Genomic DNA, 21,603 nt, shown 5'->3' on the forward strand with positions numbered 1-21,603 from the left:
ACATTCCATATACTGTACATGCATGTCTTCTACAGACATGCTAGGTATCAGTAGGCCTAACATTGAACTCCACAGACCATTGGTCTTCCCCCCTCCTGGAGAACTACAGGATGAGCACACTAACCCACCCGATTCAGCTAATCAAGGTCTTAACGACTAGTTAAATCAGGTAGGTTGGTGGTGGGCGGGAACAAAAGCCTGCAGCCTAGTAGCTCCTCAGCACGAGGCTTGGAGACCGCTGTCTTGATGGAAGAAGTGTGAGAGGGTTAGCTCCAGTGTAGGTAACAAAGGGATCAAAGCATTATAAACACAAAAAAACAAACTCATTTACAAATACAAACTAGACTATTAGGTGTTAAAAAGATCTACAGGACACTCAAAAAAACTACAAACCCCAGGAAGACCTGGTTGATGCTGCTGCACAAAGGAAATATAAATGAATCATAAAAAAATGTAAAACTGTTGTTTCAGTGTTTCCTGTTAGCATAATTGAAATCTAGGGAACTACACAGTAAGTCTTTCTCTCTGCTAAAACTGTTTCATCCGCCATACTTTTAGTACATTGTATTAAAATAAAATACAAAGTTAAAATACAGTGCATGTGAGTGGTTATACACATCTTCTCATAAACACCAGTGGCGGCTGGTGGGAGAAGCTATCGGAGGACGGGATCATTGTAATGGCTGGACTGGAATAAATGGAACAGAGTCAAACATGTGTTTGATACCATTCCATTTATTCCATTCCAGCCAATACAATGAGCCTACACTGATATACACACTTCTCACACAGACAGCTCCACGGCAGGGGCGTAGGCATGGGTGGGCCCAGGTCCCCCCCCACTGGGAGCAAAAACCTATTTTCTTTCTAGATATTTTTTTTTACTGTTCTTTCCTTGTCAGTGTTCCAAATGGGACATTATTTGTAGAGCCCGACCGATAAATCGGTAGACCGATATTATCGGCCGATATTAGCCTTGCACAGAAATATTTTTATCTGCCTTTAATCCACGGATAAAGTGCCCATATTATATACATAGAACAAACAAATATGTCTGCTCCATTTTCAATGGTTGCCTAAAGAGGGCACTCTACCAGCTGCTCATTGAACATCATTCAGCCCTAGTCCACAATGTGAGAGAAAGTAGACATGGTGGTTTGACGGTGAGTAGCTTGCCACAGCCAGCATGAGTAAATAATCAAAAGTACACTTCACCAAGCAAGCAGCCCTGTCCTCATCACATTCTCACTTTGTTAACGTTAGCTGGCTAGCTAGCCAGCAAGGTAGTTAGCTTAGCTATCTAGCCAGCAAGGTAGTAAACTTAGCTAGATAGCTAGCAATCTGTGCTACGTATGTGCCAACACTGGACTGGCGCCAAAGTGAACACTCGTCCTTGATACAAAAAGAGGACTGATACTGTCGGGGCATATGATGTTAGCTAGTGGGCTAATTTAGTTAGTTTTCTGAAATATGCAATCTGCAATAAACAAGACAGTTGGCGCAGGTCTATCATTCAGGCCACGCGCTTGCATTCATTATGAGATAAGTAGCGAATGTTAGTTAGCTCGCGAAATTAAAACGTGTGACAAAAACCAGTGCAGCAAGAATTTGCATGCATAAACATTTCAGTCATCAGCGCATGCCATTTGCAGTTGAAATGTATAGCCAATATATTTTGTATTGAATAACAATGTTATGTAAATATGGTTTCTGTAAGAAAACATTGTCGTAATGAACAGCTAGCTTGTGCTTGTCATAACGTACTCTCATTGCAAGGTTGCCATAAAGTGTTTGTTTACATGACCTTTGACTGTTGTAAAACACTAGTAAATCTACTCACCCTTATGGTAGTTTAGCACAAACACTTTTTCATACCTCTTTTCCACTGCCATAGACATTTTTAAGTTGCACCTAAGAAGGTCAACTAAACAAGCTTTGTATTCACTGTCGTATTTATAGAGAATATAATTGCTTTTTGGTGGATCTCCTGTAACCACAAATAAAATGTTCTTAAATAATGTTAACTATAATATTTAGTTAAGAAATCATCATTTAGAGTATCTGTTGATCCTTTGAAGCACAATTTGGTCTGTTTTTCATTCAACCTCTAAAAAACAATATATCGGCAGATATATCGGTAATCTGTGACTTTTCCCTCCCTCAAAATCGGTATCGGACCCAAAAATCCAATACGGGTTGGGCTCTAGTTATTTGTCGTCTTTTTACTTAAACATGCAAACATCATCAGATATAATTCATAGACAGCTATAAAACTGCACATTTCTCTCTTGGCCCAATGGCAACATTGCAGGAAGTTAGCTCCTTTCCCCAACAACAAAGCATTTTAATTTAAAAAAATTGCCCACCCAAATTTCTGCAGGCCCACCCACCAACAAATTACTGTCTACGCCACTTCCCCACGGTTACCGTGATTGTTGTGTAGAGGTTGTTGTGTAGTTGTTAGTCTGTGTTCAGGCTGAAGTAGTTGTGTAGTTGTAGTGATTGTTGTGTAGTTGTGTGTCTGGATCCAGGCCAGGTTTGGCCTCTAGGTGCTCGTCTTCAGCCGCCTCGGATCGTGGGCAGCGAGGAGGGGGGCGGAGCTTAAAAAAATCTGAGACGTAGCAAACCTGAGAGAAAAGGATCATTTATAGTCAGTAGTGCTGAGCGATTAGTGCTTTTTGAAGTCGGTTCTGTTTCAGTTCGATTATGAAAAAAAATAAATGCGTTTTCGATTTCGGTCACAATTATTATTATTTTACATAAAATGCATTATGCATTGTGGGTTAAATGTTATTACACAGAATAAAACAATACAAGTCCCATGATGGTAGTGACTGCCCATTACTGCTCATCACTTATTAACCATCATTTATTCACATTACTTTAATAAAATATCTCGGTTGTTGTGTATATTACATTTGTTTAATTTGATGACTTTATTATTTTATGCCAAGTCATCATCTTATCTCTATAGAGCTGCTGCCTATGCTTTCTGACAAAATCACTATTTTAGTAGTTCATCAAAGTTAAGAAGGCATACTTTTATGACTGCTTAATACCAACTATCAATCACTTAGATAATGTTTTTTCTGGAAACTACAACTCCCTACTACATCGCACAGTTCGGGCTTGATCTGATTTATCTCTATAGAAACTGTGCAATGTGCGCATTGAGCTCACAGAAACCCCCCCGAAATGGAATTAAAATAATTGAACTGACATCGGTCAATTAGTTGTTCCTAAACCGAAATATTACAAACATTTCGGTTTAATTGCTCAGCATTAATAGTCAGACATGAACAAACACACACACCTCCTACAACCCCCTACACACACACTCACGTTGAGCACAGCGATGAGAGTTCCCTGCAGCAGTCCCACCAGTACGTCGCTCCAGTGGTGTTTGTAGTCGCTAACCCGTGTGTATCCAACGTACACCGCAAACGACACGAGGAAGAACTGCACTGTGGGTCTGACCAGACGAGTCCACTTCCCCTGCATACGTGCTTGCACATACAACTATACACACACACACACCACACATACACACACACACACACACACACACACACACACACACACACACACACACACACACACACACACACACACACACACACACACACACATTAATCGTCATCTCACGTGTGTATGAAACTCACACAAATAAAAAACACTCACTGCTAGAAACAGCATGCTGTACATCCCGAAGGCAGAGTGTCCGGAGTAAAACGACAATCTGGAACACAGAGAGAAACATGTTGACATTGCATCACATAGCAAGAGAAGAAAGACGGACAGACAGACAGACAGACACACACACCTGGACTCAGTGACGTTTCGAGGGTTGCCGGTACAGTTGAGTTGCAGCATGTACCCAGAACACACCGTGGGATTACACACAGACAGGAAGTTAGGGCGTGGCCTGCCAATGGTGAACTTGGCCAGGTCAGTCAGTGATTGGCTCACAGCTGCTCCAAACAGGAAGGTCCCCACCACCTAGTAGAGGCACAGCACAGGCCAATTTAACCCCTTTCCTGAACCAATGAAATTGGGAAGAGGCAGCTAGCCTATCCGAGCTAAGACCACATATTGTCAGCCCAAAACTATGGCCCGTGTTCCTACTGACCTTGTAGAGAGCTGACATGTACTGGTTAAAGTTAGAGTTGGAGTGGAGACGCTTGGAGTACACCAGATACGCTTCTCCTGTAGTTATCTATGGAGAGAGAGGCAAACTCATAGCATAGCAGAGGTAAACTCGTCCATAGCGTGCCATTTTGTACATAACCATCAAGTTGTTCATCAAACTTACTATGACTATGGAGGAGGGGATGGTGACTGCAGCCATTGCCCTGTGGGAGATGGTGTCTCTTCTGTAAGGATATCTGATGCTCTCGTCATCACAGTAGATACCCCTCTGGTACGGGCTGAACATTAACGTCAAGACCGCTGACGGAAGGGCCGCTGGGAAGGAGGGAGAGCGATAGGAAGGGGCAAGGTAGAGGGAAAGAGAGGAGGGGTGTCGGAGTGGGTCAAGGGAGACAGTATCAACATGGTGCTGAACAGGCTCTGACCGACAAGTTTAAATCTATCAGCTGGACAGGAACTGTGAACAATACATGGGCATGTGAAGGCACATCTAGGCACTTATTGGTCAGCAGTATATCAGTGACCTCCGTCCCCTGGGGAGGAAGCTGCTAGCTATCGCCACACACACACACATGCGCTCCAAAGATTGTATAGTTGACCATGCCTAGAAACTGCTTCTCCAATAGAAAGCCCCAATCACGGTTGTAGGCGATGTCATGGCAACGTTGGCTAGCTAAGCTCATAAACTTCATCGGGTCTAACGATCGTCTCGCTCCGAACTGCGCCCGAGCAGGCCGTCAAATCAAAAGCCCTCCTCAGACATAAAGTTATTCTACACCAAAATGAAAACATGTCAGTTTGTCACTTCCACACAAGGTTGGAGTAACATGTTCAGCTACTTAAGACATCTAGGTTGTGCCTTTCGATTTAGAGAATATTAACAGCAAAGGAAGAATTTCTCACTTCTCCCATTGACTTCCCAAACCCCTGTCTGTCGAGTCTGCTTCACGAAGCGTTCCTGGAAGTTTTGCGTCGTTGGGCCTCTGGGTTTAGATACTGTGTGCGCTCTGATGCTCTTGCACGTACACACATCCATCACCATAGATACGCCTAACAGCGTAACAGCCTTAAACTTTCACCACTGAGCCCTGCTGACAAGGGAGCGGACTACCGGACGACACACAAACACACACACACACACACACACACACACACACACACACACACACACACACACACACACACACACACAGAGAGAGATGAATGTCCCAAAGTTACCATGAGAAATTCCCTTAAACTGATCTCTCACAGAAGAGACCATGGACTTTTCTTTTAACCTTTCTCCTCTTTACCGCACTCAAACCTCACTCCCTCTTTCTTTCACTCCCTCGCTCTCTCCCCATAGTTCAGTGACTCACAGACTAGAGCAGAGACTGGCACCAGGATAGACTATAAAACTGTCTCAACTGACAACACAATGGTGTACAAACACACACACTCAAATCTGACAGGACAATGGTTTTATACACCCTGATGTTTTTTTCCCCTGTTTTCATGAACCCTGTCACTAGACAACATGCTCCCCTGATGCAAACTGAACTTCCACCAGTCATATACTGAACAAAAATATAAAACGCAACATGCAACAATTTCAAAGATTTTACTGAGTAACAGTTCATAGAAGGAAATCAGTCAATTGAAATAAATAAATTAGGCTCTAATCTATGGATTTCACAAGAGTGGGCAATGGAACAGCCATGGGTGGCCTCCCAATCCGGATTAGTTTTCCCCCACAAAAGGGCTTTATTACAGACAGAAATACAGCTGTTCGGTCATGGAAACCCATTTCAGGAAGCTCCCGACAAACAGTTCTGGTGCTGGCAGTTTGGAACTCAGTAAGTATTGCAAATAGAGGACAGACCATTTTTTTATGCCTTTAACACTCAGCAGTCCCGTTCTGTGTGCTTGTGTGGCCTACCACTTTGCGGCTGAGCCGTTGTTGCTCCCAGACGTTTCCACTTCACAATAACAGCACTTACAGTTGACCGGGGCAGCTCTAGCAGCACAGAAATTTGACAAACTGACTTTTTGGAACCACATTGAAAGTCACTGAGCTCTTCAGTAAGGCCATTTTACTGCCAATGTTTGTCTATGGAGATCGCATGGCTGTGTTTCTATGGGTATAATAAAGTGCATTCAAAAATTATTCAGACCCCTTGGCTTTTTCCGCATTTTGTTACATTACAGCCGTATTCTAAAATTGATTAAATAGTTGTTTTCCTCATCAATCTACACACAATACCCCATATTGACAAAGCATAAAACAGGTATTTTTTCTTTTTTTGCAAACGTATTAAATATTTAAAAAACTGAAATATCACCTTTACTCAGTACTTTGTTGAAGCACCTTTGGCAGCGATAAAGAGCCTCAAGTGTTCTTGGGTATGACGCTACAAGCTTGGCACAACTGTATTTGGGGAGTTTCTCCCATTCTTCTCTGTAGATCCTCTCAAGCTCTGTCAGATTGGATGGGGAGCGTCGCTACACAGCTATTTTCAGGTCTCTCCAGAGATGTTCGATCAGGTTTAAGTCAGGGCTCTGGCTGGGCCACTCAAGGACATTCAGAGACTTGTCTCGAAGCCACTCCTGCGTTGTCTTGGCTGTGTGCTTAGGCTTGTTGTCCTGGTGGAAGGTGAAACTTCACCCCAGTCTGAGCACACTGGAGCAGGTTTTCATCAAGGATCTCGCTGTACTATGCTCCATTCATCTTTCCCTCGATCCTGTCTAGTCTCCCAGTCCCTGCCACTGAAAAACATCCTCACAGCATGATGCTGCCACCACCATACATCACCGTAGGGATGGTGCCAGGTTTCCTCCAGACGTGACGCTTGGCAATCAGGCCAAAGACTTCAATCTTGGTTTCATCAGACCAGAGATTCTGACCCCAAGTGGGCTGTCATGTGCCTTTCACTGAGGAGTGGCTTCCCTCTGGCCACTCTACCATAACAGCCTGATTGGTGGAGTGCTGCAGAGATGGTTGTCCTTCTGGAAGGTTCTCCCATCTCCACAGAGGAACTCTAGAGCTCTGTCAGAGTGACCATTGGGTTCTTGGTCACCTCCCTGACCAAGGCCCTTTTTCCCTGATTGCTCAGTTTGGCCGGGCAGCCAGCTCTAGGAACAGTCTTGGTGGATCCAAACTTCTTCCATTCAAGAATGATGGGGCCACTGTGTTCCTGTGGAACTTCAATGCTGCAGACATTTTTTGGTACCCTTCCCCAGGTTTGTGCCTCGACACAATCCTGTCTCGGGGCTCTACGGACAATTCCTTCGACCTCATGGCTTGTTTTTTTCTCTGACATGCATTGTCAACTGTGGGACCTTATATAGACAGGTGTGTACCTTCGCAAATCATGTCCAAATCAATTGCATTTACCACAGGTGGACTCCAATCAAGTTGTAGATACATCTCAAGGATGATCAATGGGAACAGGATGCACTGGAGCTCAATTTGGAGGTAAAAAGTGTTTTTAAACAATTTTATTACATTTGCAAAAATTTCAAAAACCTGTTTTCGCTTTGTCATTATGGTGTGTAGATTGATGAGGAAAAACATTACATGTAATCATTTTTAGAATAAGCCTGTAATGTAACACAATCTGGAGAAAGGGAAGGGGTCTGAATACTTTCTGTATTATGCAGACTTAGCTGAGCCTGCATTCCTGCATTTGGGACAACGACTCAAATTGTTAGGACGGAAACACGAGCATCTCGTCATTATATTCAGATATCTGGTTTCATCCACTTGCGAATTAGAAGGGGAAATTGGCGGGTGCACAGCGCACTGCTCAGATTCTGGCTTCCCCTAAAGTAAAATGATAATTACTTCTGTCTAAATAAAATAATTCAAAATACTTTACCAGACAGCTTGACTTAGCCATAGATGATGATAATATTTTATTTTTAAACAACAGTGGATTGTTTCACATCCCAAGTGCATAGGCCTATGCCTATTTCAGAAGCAAGCAATTTGGGCAGCGCGTGTGGCAATAGGCTTAGCGTAAAGCATCTATAATGTGTCTTGAGTATAATTTAAAATGTTGAGACAAGAAGAAGGGGAGGAGTGTGAGACGGAGGTATGGGCGTCTCTCTCCAGAATGCATGCAATCAGCTCTCCACAATTGTTTGCCCTTCGATTGTTTATTTGTATCAATTTACCACTACATATAAACTCAGCAAAAAAATGAAATGTCCTCTCACTGTCAACTGTGTTTATTTTCAGCATACTTAACATGTGTAAATATTTGTATGAACATAACAGGATTCAACAACTGAGACAAACTGAACAAGTTCCACAGACATGTGACTAAAAGAAATGGAATAATGTGTCCCTGAACAAGGGGGGGTCAAAATCAAAAGTAACAGTCAGTATCTGGTGTGGCCACCAGCTGCATTAAGTACTGGAGTGCATCAGATTTGCCAGTTCTTGCTGTGAGATGTTACCCCACTCTTCCACCAAGGCAGTGAGAAACAAGTTTTGGTTTATTTCATAACCATAATTTAGGAGTTTTTTCTATTTTTTCGTTGTCTTTTGTTTTGAGTGCTCTTTGTGGACAATGCTGATTTTCTGTCCTGATAATGTTAATGGAGGGAGCGCGCACGCCTGAGCACACCAACATGCTGAGTTGATACAATGTTACACTTCATTACCCATAGCACAAATCAAGACAGATAGAAAGGGAGGCAGACAGGCAGAGTAGAGATCAATGCAATTGAAATAACCTGAATTTATCAGGATATTTTATACTGTTTTTCTTTGTCAGAGTTAGGCTTATGTATTTTACTTAGTTGATGATGGAAGTTATAGGGGCTCCCGAGTGGCGTCACTGCAGTACCTGGTTCGAATCCAGGCTGCATCACATCCGAACATGATTGGGCGTCCCATAGGGCGGCGAACAATTGGCCCAGCGTCGTCCGGGTTTGGCCGGTGTAGGGCGTCATTGTAAATAAGAATTTGTAATTAAATAATTTGCCTAGTTAAATAAAATGTCAAATAAAATAAGCCTACTGGAGCATTGGCCTATAGGTTCACTCTTAGTTCCATGCGCTCATGTATTCCAATGGATCACGGTGTAGGCTGTGTCCATAATGCAAAGACCGGTGCTCTTGCATTAATTTAATTTTAACTTCTAGATTTGTATTATTTAAATTAAGAATGTGACAATAATTTTAGAGAAACGAAAAACGTTATTTTTGAAATGAAACTTGTTCCACGAAAATGTACACAGTATTAAAATATGCAGAACTGGTAGAAATGGTAGGATAACTTGTAAGCTTCCCCAAACTTGAAACTCACAAGCTGTCTTTATCATAAAACTCATTATCAAAATGGGTGAAGGCGCAAGTGCGTGCACACAGGAGGTCCCGTGAAAAAAACGGGCCCGCCTACAAAAATCCAACGCCAGTCCAACTGATTCCTTCTGGCGCCCGCCCTGCTCACATTGTCACAAGTGATGGGCATTCCGGCTCTTTTCAGTGAGCCCGCTCTTTCGGCTCTTTAAAAAAATATGTTTTGTATTTTTTCAAGTCAAACAGTTTGCGATAGTTTGACTATGAATGGTGTTAAAACAATTCTGCATATAAATGTAACAATTCAAAACAAATACAATCTGAACAGCATAATAGAATATTGCCCCATATCAAAGAAAATTAAATAACAATTTGTAAAACTGCAGAATCCCACAAATTGAAATAAATGTAAAAAAGAAGGATGCTATTACACATTTGCATTTAAAGTATAACTTTTTAATGTATATAAACAAAGTGCATATAAATGTAACAATTCAAAACGAATACAATCTGAACAGCATAATAATAGAATATTGCACCATATCAATGAAAAATAAATAACAATGTGCAAAACTGCAGCATCCCACTTAAAACATTAAACTGGTCCCTCTTTTCTCTCTCTTCTTTATTGCCATGTTATAACCAGCAGCACACAGCAATGCTGACCATATTTAGCTTTTATGAGAGATTTGCATTCAGAAATGCAAGCTGCCTCACTTTCGAGGGGCTGATGCGGTTTCTTCTCTCAGTAATTATTTGTCCCATTTTCGAGAAGACCCTCTGAGGGAATGGATGTGGCTACTATGCAGTCTCCCTGTCATGACTTTAGTAAGCCGTGTGTAGACAGAGGCCTTGATCTTCCTCCAGCTCAGAGGATCTGTAGATCTTTGGAGGGGCTCCTCCAAACAGGATCGGACCTCCATTATGGCATCTGCTGAGGGATTCCTTCGTGCTGCATCCCCAGTTGCTCTCTCGTCAAACAGCATCCAAACAGCAGACCTTTGTGGCACTACTGCTGGTGCTTCTGCTCCATCTGCTCCCTCATCTTGCTGTTGCCCTGGTGCCTGAGCCAGCTGACTGCTGGGGCTGTCCCTCCCTGCTGCTGAGGTTATTCTGTGAAGAGCCTCATCAATCGCTCTGGCATCACTGAAGGGTAACTTCTTACACCTAGGATCAAGTGCAGTGGTTTCTGCTAGCACGTGATTATATTCTATTCTGTGTAACTTTCTGTCCGTTGATGAACACAGGGTGTCCATCAACTCTGTCACATGTCCTGTGGTTACATTTGCTTCACTCTGGCGACTGGCTGTGATTCGCTGCAGACCCTTACACAGGAGTATCATTTTTGAGGCTGTCACATAGCTGGAAAGAGAGAACAGTAACTTATTAGTTCAGGTTCATGTTTTGTCTACCGATACTACATTCTCATCTACTGCTCATATACATATATAATAGTGGATTAAATAATGATGTAGTAATAACTGCTCACTGTACCTCTCTCCACTGATCTCCACAGTGACCTGCTCAAAGGATTCCAGGACTCTGCACACCTCCTCCACCACCTCCCATTCCTCTTGGGTCAGAGCATCAACAGGTGCATTGACAATGGCCAGGGTAGAGATGATGTCATCCTTTGACTCAAGAAACCGCTTCAACATATAAAATGTTGAATTCCACCTTGTAGTGCAGTCTTGTTTAGGCCTCAGCTCAGGCATCCCCATCTGGCGTTGTGTAGACTTTAGTTTTTCAGCACCTACTGTGCTCCTGTGGAAGTATTCCACCACTGCTTTCACTTTGTCCACAGTGGGCTTCATCACCTTCAGAGCATCTCTTATAATCAGGTTGATTGTGTGGGCAAGACATGGACGATGGGTCCATTTTAAAATGTTCATGGCTTTGGTTATGTTAGCTGCATTGTCGCTAACACAACAGACCACTTTTCCATCTCCTTGCCATTCTCTGACCACTCAACAGTTCCTCTGCCAAGTTCTCTGAGGTGCGTCTATCGCTGAACTCAAAGCAGTCCAGAAGACAGCTAGACATCAAAAGATCTTCAAAAAGTGACATGTAACCGACATGTAAGAGGTGATGTCCAGCAGTCAGTGGTAAGGCAAACTGCAGTAGCTTTTCGGACTCTTTCCCGCACTGAAGCCTGTGTGCTCTCGTAAAGTTGTGGAATAAGTGATTTTGAAAGTGTTTTCCTGATTGGAATTGTGTACATTGGATTTAGACTATTGCTATAATTTCTAAAACCTCTTTCCTCCTCGATCGAAAATGGCTGGAAATCGGTGGCAATCATTTTAGCCAATTCAATATCAATTTGGCCTTGTTTTGCTACAGACATAGACTTAGGCATAAACTGGTCCTTAGAAGACTGCGTTGCTGTGGGTGGCAGAGTAGGCCTACTTGACTGACACCACTATCACTAGCAGACCCGATAGTTTCTCAAAGCTCCGCTACAGCTAGCTTCACAGTTGGGTGCACAGTTCTCATATGCCGGTGTAGGTTGTGCGTAGAACCGGCTTTATATGAGATTTTGTTTTGGCAAATTCTACACTGTACTCTAACATTGTCTACATTATTAAAATGCATCCAAATGCTACTGTGCTTCCGACTCATTTTCCAGCTGTTGTTTTCACAGCTGTCCTTCCTCTCTCTCCTCGGCTGCTAAGTGTGTGACTGTGTGAGTTGGCTCGGCCCTCCCTCACGCATCTTTGGTTCATTGGTTGACACTGCGTGTCTGATTAACAGGAACAACAGGTGAGGCTGTTAGTCTGAGTAGACCGTCAGAACGAATGTGTGCGCTTGAGCATTTAGGCCTATATTATGTATATTTTTCCTTCTTTGAATTAGTTAATTATATTCATTTAATTCTTTTGATTATTAATTTCTTAATTTTTGTATATTTTTATAAATAGATTCGGCTCTTCTGATATGCGAGCCGGGTCTTAGAGCCGACTCGTTCGCGAATGACCCACCACTAATTGTCACTCATTAGCGGCTGATGAACATCGTGACTATCTTCCGGCGCCGAAAAGAGATGGCCGCCTCGCTTCGCGTTCCTTGGAAAATATGCAGTATTTTGTTTTTTTATGTGTTATTTCTTACATCGGTACCCCAGGTAATCTTAGGTTTCATTACATACAGTCAGGAGGAACTACTGAATATACGATTAACGTCAACTCATCATCGTTCCTACCAGGAATATGACTTTCCCGAAACGGATCCAGTGTTTTGCCTTCCACCCAATACAATGGATCTGATCCCAGCCGGCGACCCTGTGCGACGCCGTAAAAGGGGCAAACGAGGCGGTCTCGTGGTCAGGCTTCGGAGACGGGCACATCGCGCTCCACTCCCTAGCATACTACTCGCCAATGTCCAGTCTCTTGACAATAAGGTTGATGAAATCCGAGCACGGGTAGCATTCCAGAGAGACATCAGGGATTGCAACGTGCTCTGCTTCACGGAAACATGGCTAACTCAAGAGACGCTAACGGAGTCGGTGCAGCCAGCTGGTTTCTTCATGCATCGCGCCGACAGAAACAAACATCTTTCCGGTAAGAAGAGGGGCGGGGGGGTATGCCTTATGATGATCACACCACGTCTCGTTAATCATAACAACACACAGGAACTCAAGTCATTCTGTTCACCTGATCTAGAACTCCTCACAATCAAATGTCGACCGCATTATCTACCAAGGGAATTTTCTTCAATCATAATCACAGCCGTATATATTCCCCCCCAAGCAGACACATCGATGGCCCTGAACGAACTTTATCTGACTCTTTGTAAACTGGAAACCACACACCCTGAGGCTGCATTCATCGTAGCTGGGGATTTTAACAAGGCTAATCTAAAAACAAAACTCCCTAAATTCTATCAGCATATCGATTGTGCTACCAGGGCTGGAAAAACCCTAGATCATTGTTATACTAATTTCCGCGACGCATATAAGGCCCTCCCCCGCCCCCCTTTCGGAAAAGCTGACCACGACTCCATTTTGTTGATTCCAGCCTACAAACAGAAACTAAAACAACAAGCTCCCGCGCTCAGGTCTGTTCAACGCTGGTCCGACCAATCTGAATCCACGCTTCAAGACTGCTTCGATCACGCGGATTGGAATATGTTCCGCATTGCGTCCAACAACAATATTGACGAATATGCTGATTCGGTGAGCGAGTTCATTAGGAAGTGCATTGACGATGTCGTACCCACAGCAACGATTAAAACATTCCCAAACCAGAAACCGTGGATTGACGGCAGCATTCGCGTGAAACTGAAAGCGCGAACCACTGCTTTTAACCAGGGCAAGGTGACCGGAAGCATGACCGAATACAAACAGTGTAGCTATTCTCTCCGCAAGGCAATCAAACAGGCTAAGTCCCAGTACAGAGACAAAATCGAGTCGCAATTCAACAGCTCAGACACAAGAGGTATGTGGCAGGGTCTACAGTCAATCACGGATTACAAAAAGAAAACCAGCCCCGTCGCGGACCAGGATGTCTTGCTCCCAGACAGGCTAAACAACTTTTTTGCCCGCTTTGAGGACAATACAGTGCCACTGACACGGCCCCCTACCAAAACCTGCGGGCTCTCCTTCACTGCAGCCGAGGTGAGTAAAACATTTAAACGTGTTAACCCTCGCAAGGCTGCAGGCCCAGACGGCATTCCCAGCCGCGTCCTCAGAGCATGCGCAGACCAGCTGGCTGGTGTGTTTACGGACATATTCAATCAATCCTTATCCCAGTCTGCTGTTCCCACATGCTTCAAGAGGGCCACCATTGTTCCTGTTCCCAAGAAAGCTAAGGTAACTGAGCTAAACGACTACCGCCCCGTAGCACTCACTTCCGTCATCATGAAGTGCTTTGAGAGACTAGTCAAGGACCATATCACCTCCACCCTACCGGACACCCTAGACCCACTCCAATTTGCTTACCGACCCAATAGGTCCACAGACGACGCAATCGCAACCACACTGCACACTGCCCTAACCCATCTGGACAAGAGGAATACCCATGTGAGAATGCTGTTCATCGATTACAGCTCAGCATTTAACACCATAGTACCCTCCAAACTCGTCATCAAGCTCGAGACCCTGGGTCTCGACCCCGCCCTGTGCAACTGGGTCCTGGACTTCCTGACGGGCCGCCCCCAGGTGGTGAGGGTAGGTAACAACATCTCCACCCCGCTGATCCTCAACACTGGGGCCCCACAAGGGTGCGTTCTGAGCCCTCTCCTGTACTCCCTGTTCACCCACGACTGCGTGGCCATGCACGCCTCCAACTCAATCATCAAGTTTGCGGATGACACTACAGTGGTAGGCTTGATTACCAACAACGACGAGACGGCCTACAGGGAGGAGGTGAGGGCCCTCGGAGTGTGGTGTCAGGAAAATAACCTCACACTCAACGTCAACAAAACAAAGGAGATGATTGTGGACTTCAGGAAACAGCAGCGGGAGCACCCCCCTATCCACATCGACGGGTCAGTAGTGGAGAAGGTGGAAAGTTTTAAGTTCCTCGGTGTACACATCACGGACAAACTGAATTGGTCCACCCACACAGACAGCGTTGTGAAGAAGGCGCAGCAGCGCCTCTTCAACCTCAGGAGGCTGAAGAAATTCGGCTTGTCACCAAAAGCACTCACAAACTTCTACAGATGCACAATCGAGAGCATCCTGTCGGGCTGTATCACCGCCTGGTACGGCAACTGCTCCGCCCACAACCGTAAGGCTCTCCAGAGGGTAGTGAGGTCTGCAGAACGCATCACCGGGGGCAAACTACCTGCCCTCCAGGACACCTACACCACCCGATGTCACAGGAAGGCCATAAAGATCATCAAGGACAACAACCACCCAAGCCACTGCCTGTTCACCCCGCTATCATCCAGAAGGCGAGGTCAGTACAGGTGCATCAAAGCAGGGACCGAGAGACTGAAAAACAGCTTCTATCTCAAGGCCATCAGACTGTTAAACAGCCACCACTAACATTTAGCGGCCGCTGCCAACATACTGACTCAACTCCAGCCACTTTAAAAATGGGAATTGATGGAAATTATGTAAAAATGTACCACTAGCCACTTTAAACAATGCCTCTTAATATAATGTTTACATACCCTACATTACCCATCTCATATGTATATACTGTACTCTATATCATCTACTGCATCTTGCCATCTTTATGTAATACATGTACCACTAGCCACTTTAAACTATGCCACTTTATGTTTACATACCCTACAGTACTCATCTCATATGTATATACCGTACTCTATACCATCTACTGCATCTTGCCATGCCGTTCTGTACCACCACTCATTCATATATCTTTATGTACATATTCTTTATCCCTTTACACTTGTGTGTGTGTATAAGGTAGTAGTTGTGGAATTGTTAGGTTAGATTACTTGTTGGTTATTACTGCATTGTCGGAACTAGAAGCACAAGCATTTCGCTACACTCGCATTAACATCTGCTAACCATGTGTATGTGACTAATAAAATTTGATTTGATTTGATTTATTTGGTCAACCTTAATTCGCTAGGGCAAGCACTCACTCAGCCACTTTGAAGTGTACTAACTGGTATTTACTTTGAAGTCATGTTGACTTTGTAGAGTGCTAGGATAACAGTTAGATAAGACAGCTCTCTGGAGAGTAGTGGTTAGGGTGAGGATGAGGTGTGCATGTGTGTAGCACTCTGCTGCAGTGCCAGAGAAATAAACACACACACAGAAACATAGAATTTTAGTAATCTCCAGTTTTATTCCAGTAAGGTTTCTGCTACAGTGTTACTGTAGCCAAGGGTTGAGTTGAACCAAGATCATATTGTTCCTCTCTCCAGAGAGTGGGCTGAGCTAGATTTGATAAAACAAGGAAGGAGAAAGGGGAGTGTGTGAATAAATAGATGAAAGATTGAAAACCAACACTATTAAGACAATGTGGTAACAGTGAATCTGGAACCTTGCGGAATGGCATATATTGTAACAGAACTGGTGACGACCCGTACCTGGGATCCAGTGGTACTGGAGATGTTTTAATGAACCCAAAGGAAAACTGATTCAAGCATTCTCTTCGGTATCTTCGGGAAGAGGTTAGTTTGTAGCACATCTTGACCTTCCTCAGAGATGTAGAAAGAACAGCGATGTTGCACAGACTCAGAGGGCTGTGCGTTTGTGTGTCCAGTGGCAGATACAGGAAGCAGAGTCCATAGTCCGTCTTCTTTAACCCCCCGCCCCACACAGTTATCTTGGCCGAAGGGGTTGGTCTTCAGTAACAGAATGGACAGCACGGTCAGAGAGAAAGAAGAACAGGGGATAACATTGTTTCACAATCTCATCTGGTTGATAGAAAGTCCCAGATTCCTCCCAGAGAAAACAAACATGGAGGAATGTCTGGTGAGATATGACACATGATCAACTTCCTCCTGACCTCTGACCTCACAGGAAGGAGGAACCTAAGAAGTGTTCCTGTTATTCTCCAGACTAGACGCCAAAAAACTCCACTGTCCTACTAGTCACATCCAAAAGCTACAACACACACACACACACTGATTAAATCTAGACAATAGAGATGCCAATAGGGAGACAGTGCAGGAAGAGGATCAGTACTCTATGGCTGTAGTAATCCCGCTGTACTGTCAGAATCCTGGTTATTTTCCACACAGGAAAGGTCAACCCCCCCTTCCCTCTCTCACACACACACACACACACACACATAGTTGGCACAGAGAGATGGTGTGTGTGTGTGTGTGAGAGACAGTAAAACAGCAGCTGAGTATCTTCTCTAACTCTAGTTGTGCGCAAAACCCAGAAAATCAAACAGATAAATAACAAACTAACCCATCAACAGTTGGTATCAGTCTATAGTTTGATGCAGATGCTCTTCTAACCCCAAGTCACATAAATAACAGTAAGAACTTAGAGCAACAGCACCTGCCTTAGAATGAACATGATCATTGTCTGCCAATCAGATTCTTCCAGAGGGTGTGTACAGGTCTTACAACAGTAATCTGTCCCATTCACACAATCACCAGTCAATATTGAACGATCTAAAGGTCCAAATTAAATTATGGATATGTTAGGCCCTTTTGTTATTATGCATATAACAGCAGAGTGCTTGGTTTGGGTGGAGTTTGGTTGGTATTTTTGTTAAAAGAGTGTGTTGCAGAAATAACTCAATGTGCCTCTGTGTGTGTGTGTGTGTGTGTGTGTGTGTGTGTGTGTGTGTGTGTGTGTGTGTGTGTGTGTGTGTGTGTGTGTGTGTGTGTAATGTTTCTTTGTCTGCAGTGATAACAAGGCAAAGGACAAGAGGCAAAGGAGAGGAGAAATTAGTAAAACAGAGAGAAAGAGGATAGAGAGAGTATAAAAGAGGGATGGGAGAAAGAGAGGGATGGGAGAAAGAGAGGGATGGGAGAATGAGAGAGTGAGTAAAAGAGGGATGGGTGAATGAGAGAGGGAGAGAAAGAGGGATGGGTGAATGAGAGAGGGAGAGAAAGAGGGATAGGAGAATGAGAGAAAGAGGGATAGGAGAATGAGAGAGGGAGAGAAAGAGGGATAGGAGAATGAGTAAAAGAGGGATGGGTGAATGAGAGAGGGAGAGAAAGAAAGAGGATTGAGGAAAAGCTTTGTCAGATCAGATCAGATCCAGTTTGTCGACTCGGCACATTCCTACTATATTAATGACACAGTGAGGAAGCTGGGCTAACACACACACGCTAACAAAACACACAAGTATGCACACACACAACCCTGTATCACTCTTATCTGAACTGGGAATAAAAAAATCCCAGTAGTTTTCTTGTCGATAATTACTGCTACCCCCAGAGACCACTATCTATTTATCTATCTAACTATCGAGAGAGGAGAGAGAGAGAGAGAGTGGAGGCAGGAGAGATGAAAGAAAAAATAACCAACTGGAGCGATTGAGGGAGGAAATAATGAAAGAATAAAGAGTGATTTTACTGTCGTCAGACCCCAGGCCAGACACGCAGCCCTCTGAGACTGTCAACAAACATGGTTACTGTCGTCAGACCCCAGGCCCAGGCCCAGACACACAGGCCTCTGAGACTGCCAACAAACATGGTTATGCCACAAGGTGATGTCGTCTGTTAACAAGGACCATCTTACCTCCACTTAACTGTTAAACAACCCTACTCACTCACTAACTACCATGAGAGAAAGAGAGCAAGGGAGTGGGGGAGGAAGATAAAGAGTGGGGGATAGGGGGAAGAAAGAAAGAAAGGGACGAAGAGGAAAAGAGGTGGATGGAGTGGGAGATAAAGGGGGAAGGAGACTGTCCACCCAAATGTCTATTCTAAACTACAGATCCTGTAGTATTGAGAGTCCAGTACAAGTCCGAACATGCAAACCCAGGCTCTACACACACAAACGCAGCAACCAAACTGGAAGCTACAGGGCAAAGCCCAACAAGCAGGACACTTTCCATGGAATGCCAGTCAAAACAGGTGTTCTGTTACAAGTGCACACACACACACTCACAAGCAATTACAGATTATTTTTTTAAATGGTCATCATAAATTAATTGTAACTGTGAAATAGTGAACTTAAAATCACAGTAAATGTGATTATGCATTTTGTGTTACTAACCCATGCTGACTGATGACTAACCTACAATCTACAGTACTTGAATCAATACAGACCAATGCTACACCACTCCACCAGGCACTGTGACCACCTGTAATGTGCTGACAGACAATGAAAGAATCCATTAAACAAGCTATAACACGAGCAATGCTGACTCTCTTCCTATTACAATACTATTGCGGTGTGTCTGTCTGTGTGACTGGCCTTCCATGGAAAGTGTCCTGCATGTTGGTCTTTGGCCTGTGACTTGTGTGTGTGTGTGTGTAGCCTGCCTATCATTGTTTACAAAGTCCCCCACCATCTCAGTCTTATCCAGCATTTACCCAATAAACAATTATAGATAAACAACTATTTTATTGATTTATCGGTGGCTAGTGCTACCCTATTGCATTGAGCATGTATAGACGGCAGAGAGCGCGAATTGGGTCCTTGGGTAATACAACAAATAGTGTTATATCAGCCATGTTGTTGGAGAGAGAAACAGGGCACTTACCGACAAACACACAGAGAACATCAACTAGAATCAGCATATTTTTCCTGTGAACTGGTAGTTCCGTCATCTTCACACTTCTCTCTCCGAAGAATTATCAAAACTGCATAAACGTTATTGGGAGAAGTTCAGTTGCAGAGGTAAGAGGAAAATAGTGTGAACAATTAGATGTGCTTGTTCTTCCGGATTTCGCTCCCGTAGCCTACCTGTTTAGGCCTACGTTCTATAGGTGAGTCAGGCAAAACCACAACTGTAGTATACACTAAACACACGGAGTGTCCTGCGCTGTCAACACACGGACATGTGTGGGTCGCGCATTGTCCACTCGCAAACAGAGATAACAGAAGAAAAAAAACGTCTGAAATCGTTTCCTCTACGGAAAGTTGATGGGCTACTTTTCCCAACTAAAGGCGTGTGTGCGTTTACACTCTCCACTACCCAGAGCTGACGTCAGAGGTTTTGTGAAAAGAAAAGTGAACCAGACCGCAGGGAGGAGTCAGAGGATGAAGAGATTTTTTTAAGAGATGAAGAGATAAAGCAGTGTTGCAGCAACATCCAGAAAACAATGAAAAAACATGCAAGATAATTGAGATGGGTCATTGAAGATGTAGGCTTTCTGATAATGTATAAATAAACGACTTTTACCCCCCACACCCATATAAATCAATCAATCACATTTATTTATAAAGCCCTTTTTACATTAGCCGATGTCACAAAGGGCTGTACAGAAACCCAGCCTAAAACCCCAAACAGCAAGCAATGCAGAAGCACGGTGGCTAGGAAAAAGTCCCTAGAAAGGAAGGAACCTAGGAAGAAACCTAGAGAGGAACCAGGCTGTGAGGGGTGGCCAGTCCTCTTCTGGCTGTGCCGAGTGGAGATTATAACAGTACCTTGGCAAGATGCTCAAACGTTCATAGATGACCAGCAGGGTCAAATAATACTAATCACAGTGGTTGTAGAGGGTGCAACAGGTCAGCACCTCAGGAGTAAATGTCAGTTGGCTTTTCATAGCCGATCATTCAGAGTTAGAGACAGCAGGTGCGGTAGAGAGAGAGAGAGTTGAAAACAGCAGGTTTGGGACAAGGTAGCACGTCCGGTGAACAGGTCAGGGTTCCATAGCCGCAGGCAGAACAGTTGAAACTGGAGCGGCAGCACGACCAGGTGGACTGGGGACAGCAAGGAGTCATCATGCCAGGTAGTCCTGAGGCATGGTCCAAGGGCTCAGGTCCTCTGAGAGAAGAGAGAATGAGAGAGAATTAGAGGGAGCATACTTAAATTCACACAGGACACCGGATAAAACAGGAGAAATACTCCAGATATAACAGACTGACCCTAGCCCACCGACACAAACTATTGCAGCATAAATTAATCATTGTTTTTGTTTCCTCAGGGCAATGCTGTGCCATAAAGGTAGGCTAAAACACAAAGGAAAATCAGAAACAGAACATGTATTAAGTGAAATATAGTAGAAACAAGCACTCTTTTCCAAAGAAAATACAAGTTGGGCATAACCTGGGTATTTCACTGCCTATCCAACCAGATTCTGGGATCCATTCTTCTTCGCTGTCACTGTCCTCAAGATGACTGTCCTCACTATCAGAGGGTATGATCCAACTGCTCCATTAGGCTCCCTTTGCTCATAGAATGTCCCTGTGTGAGTCTGTATGGGCGTTGCAGCGATGAGACAACTGTAACAACCAATTGGATACCATGAAAAAGCGGTAAAAAAAAGAGAAGAAATGTTTCTTATCATGTGCTCACATGTTTTTGTTGTTTCCTGGAAGAAGTTCCCGGCCCAAATTGATACACCATACCAACTGCCTCACCTCATTGGATTGTTGAATTTAAAAGAATTCACATGGGAGGTTGTAGGGGCAAAATGGTTTTCTGCTGCCTTAGTGCAACTATGTGCAGTAGAAGGGTTAACAGGAGAGGGAATATTCATTAAGGATATTACATCCTTTTTCAGGTTTTCTAAATCTGTCACCTACTACAATTGCACACTAAAAGATATAAGGTACACTTTTACATTCAGGTGGTTTTCGCTTTATGTTTGTAATGTGCGTTGTAATGTTCT

The 21,603-nt window shown here is 43.9% G+C and overlaps 1 protein-coding gene and 1 long non-coding RNA gene across 4 annotated transcripts; both read right to left on the reverse strand.

The window, feature by feature from the left end:
- Positions 1-2,207: 2,207 nt before the first annotated feature.
- On the reverse strand, positions 2,208-19,972 carry LOC139566443 (phospholipid phosphatase 2-like). Of its 3 annotated transcripts, XM_071387616.1 has the most exons (8): positions 19,733-19,866; positions 19,530-19,629; positions 4,313-4,464; positions 4,130-4,216; positions 3,824-3,999; positions 3,682-3,739; positions 3,343-3,519; positions 2,208-2,627 (listed from the first exon to the last, which is right to left on the reverse strand). In XM_071387616.1, the coding sequence occupies exons 2-8, from the start codon at positions 19,594-19,596 to the stop codon at positions 2,472-2,474; spliced, it is 873 nt and encodes a 290-aa protein (XP_071243717.1). In that variant the 5' UTR covers positions 19,597-19,629; positions 19,733-19,866; the 3' UTR covers positions 2,208-2,471. The 3 variants fall into 3 exon arrangements, with proteins under 3 accessions (XP_071243717.1, XP_071243716.1, XP_071243715.1); XM_071387615.1 differs by having other exon boundaries at positions 19,530-19,972; XM_071387614.1 differs by lacking the exons at positions 19,530-19,629; positions 19,733-19,866 and adding an exon at positions 5,053-5,239.
- Positions 16,177-16,679, reverse strand: LOC139566445 (uncharacterized). Its single transcript, XR_011673104.1, has 2 exons — positions 16,441-16,679; positions 16,177-16,288 (listed from the first exon to the last, which is right to left on the reverse strand). It is a non-coding gene; the product is annotated as an uncharacterized lncRNA (long non-coding RNA).
- Positions 19,973-21,603: the final 1,631 nt, after the last annotated feature.

This window comes from Salvelinus alpinus, chromosome 38, assembly GCF_045679555.1.
Source record: "Salvelinus alpinus chromosome 38, SLU_Salpinus.1, whole genome shotgun sequence".
In the NCBI taxonomy this organism is placed as follows: Eukaryota; Metazoa; Chordata; class Actinopteri; order Salmoniformes; family Salmonidae; genus Salvelinus; species Salvelinus alpinus.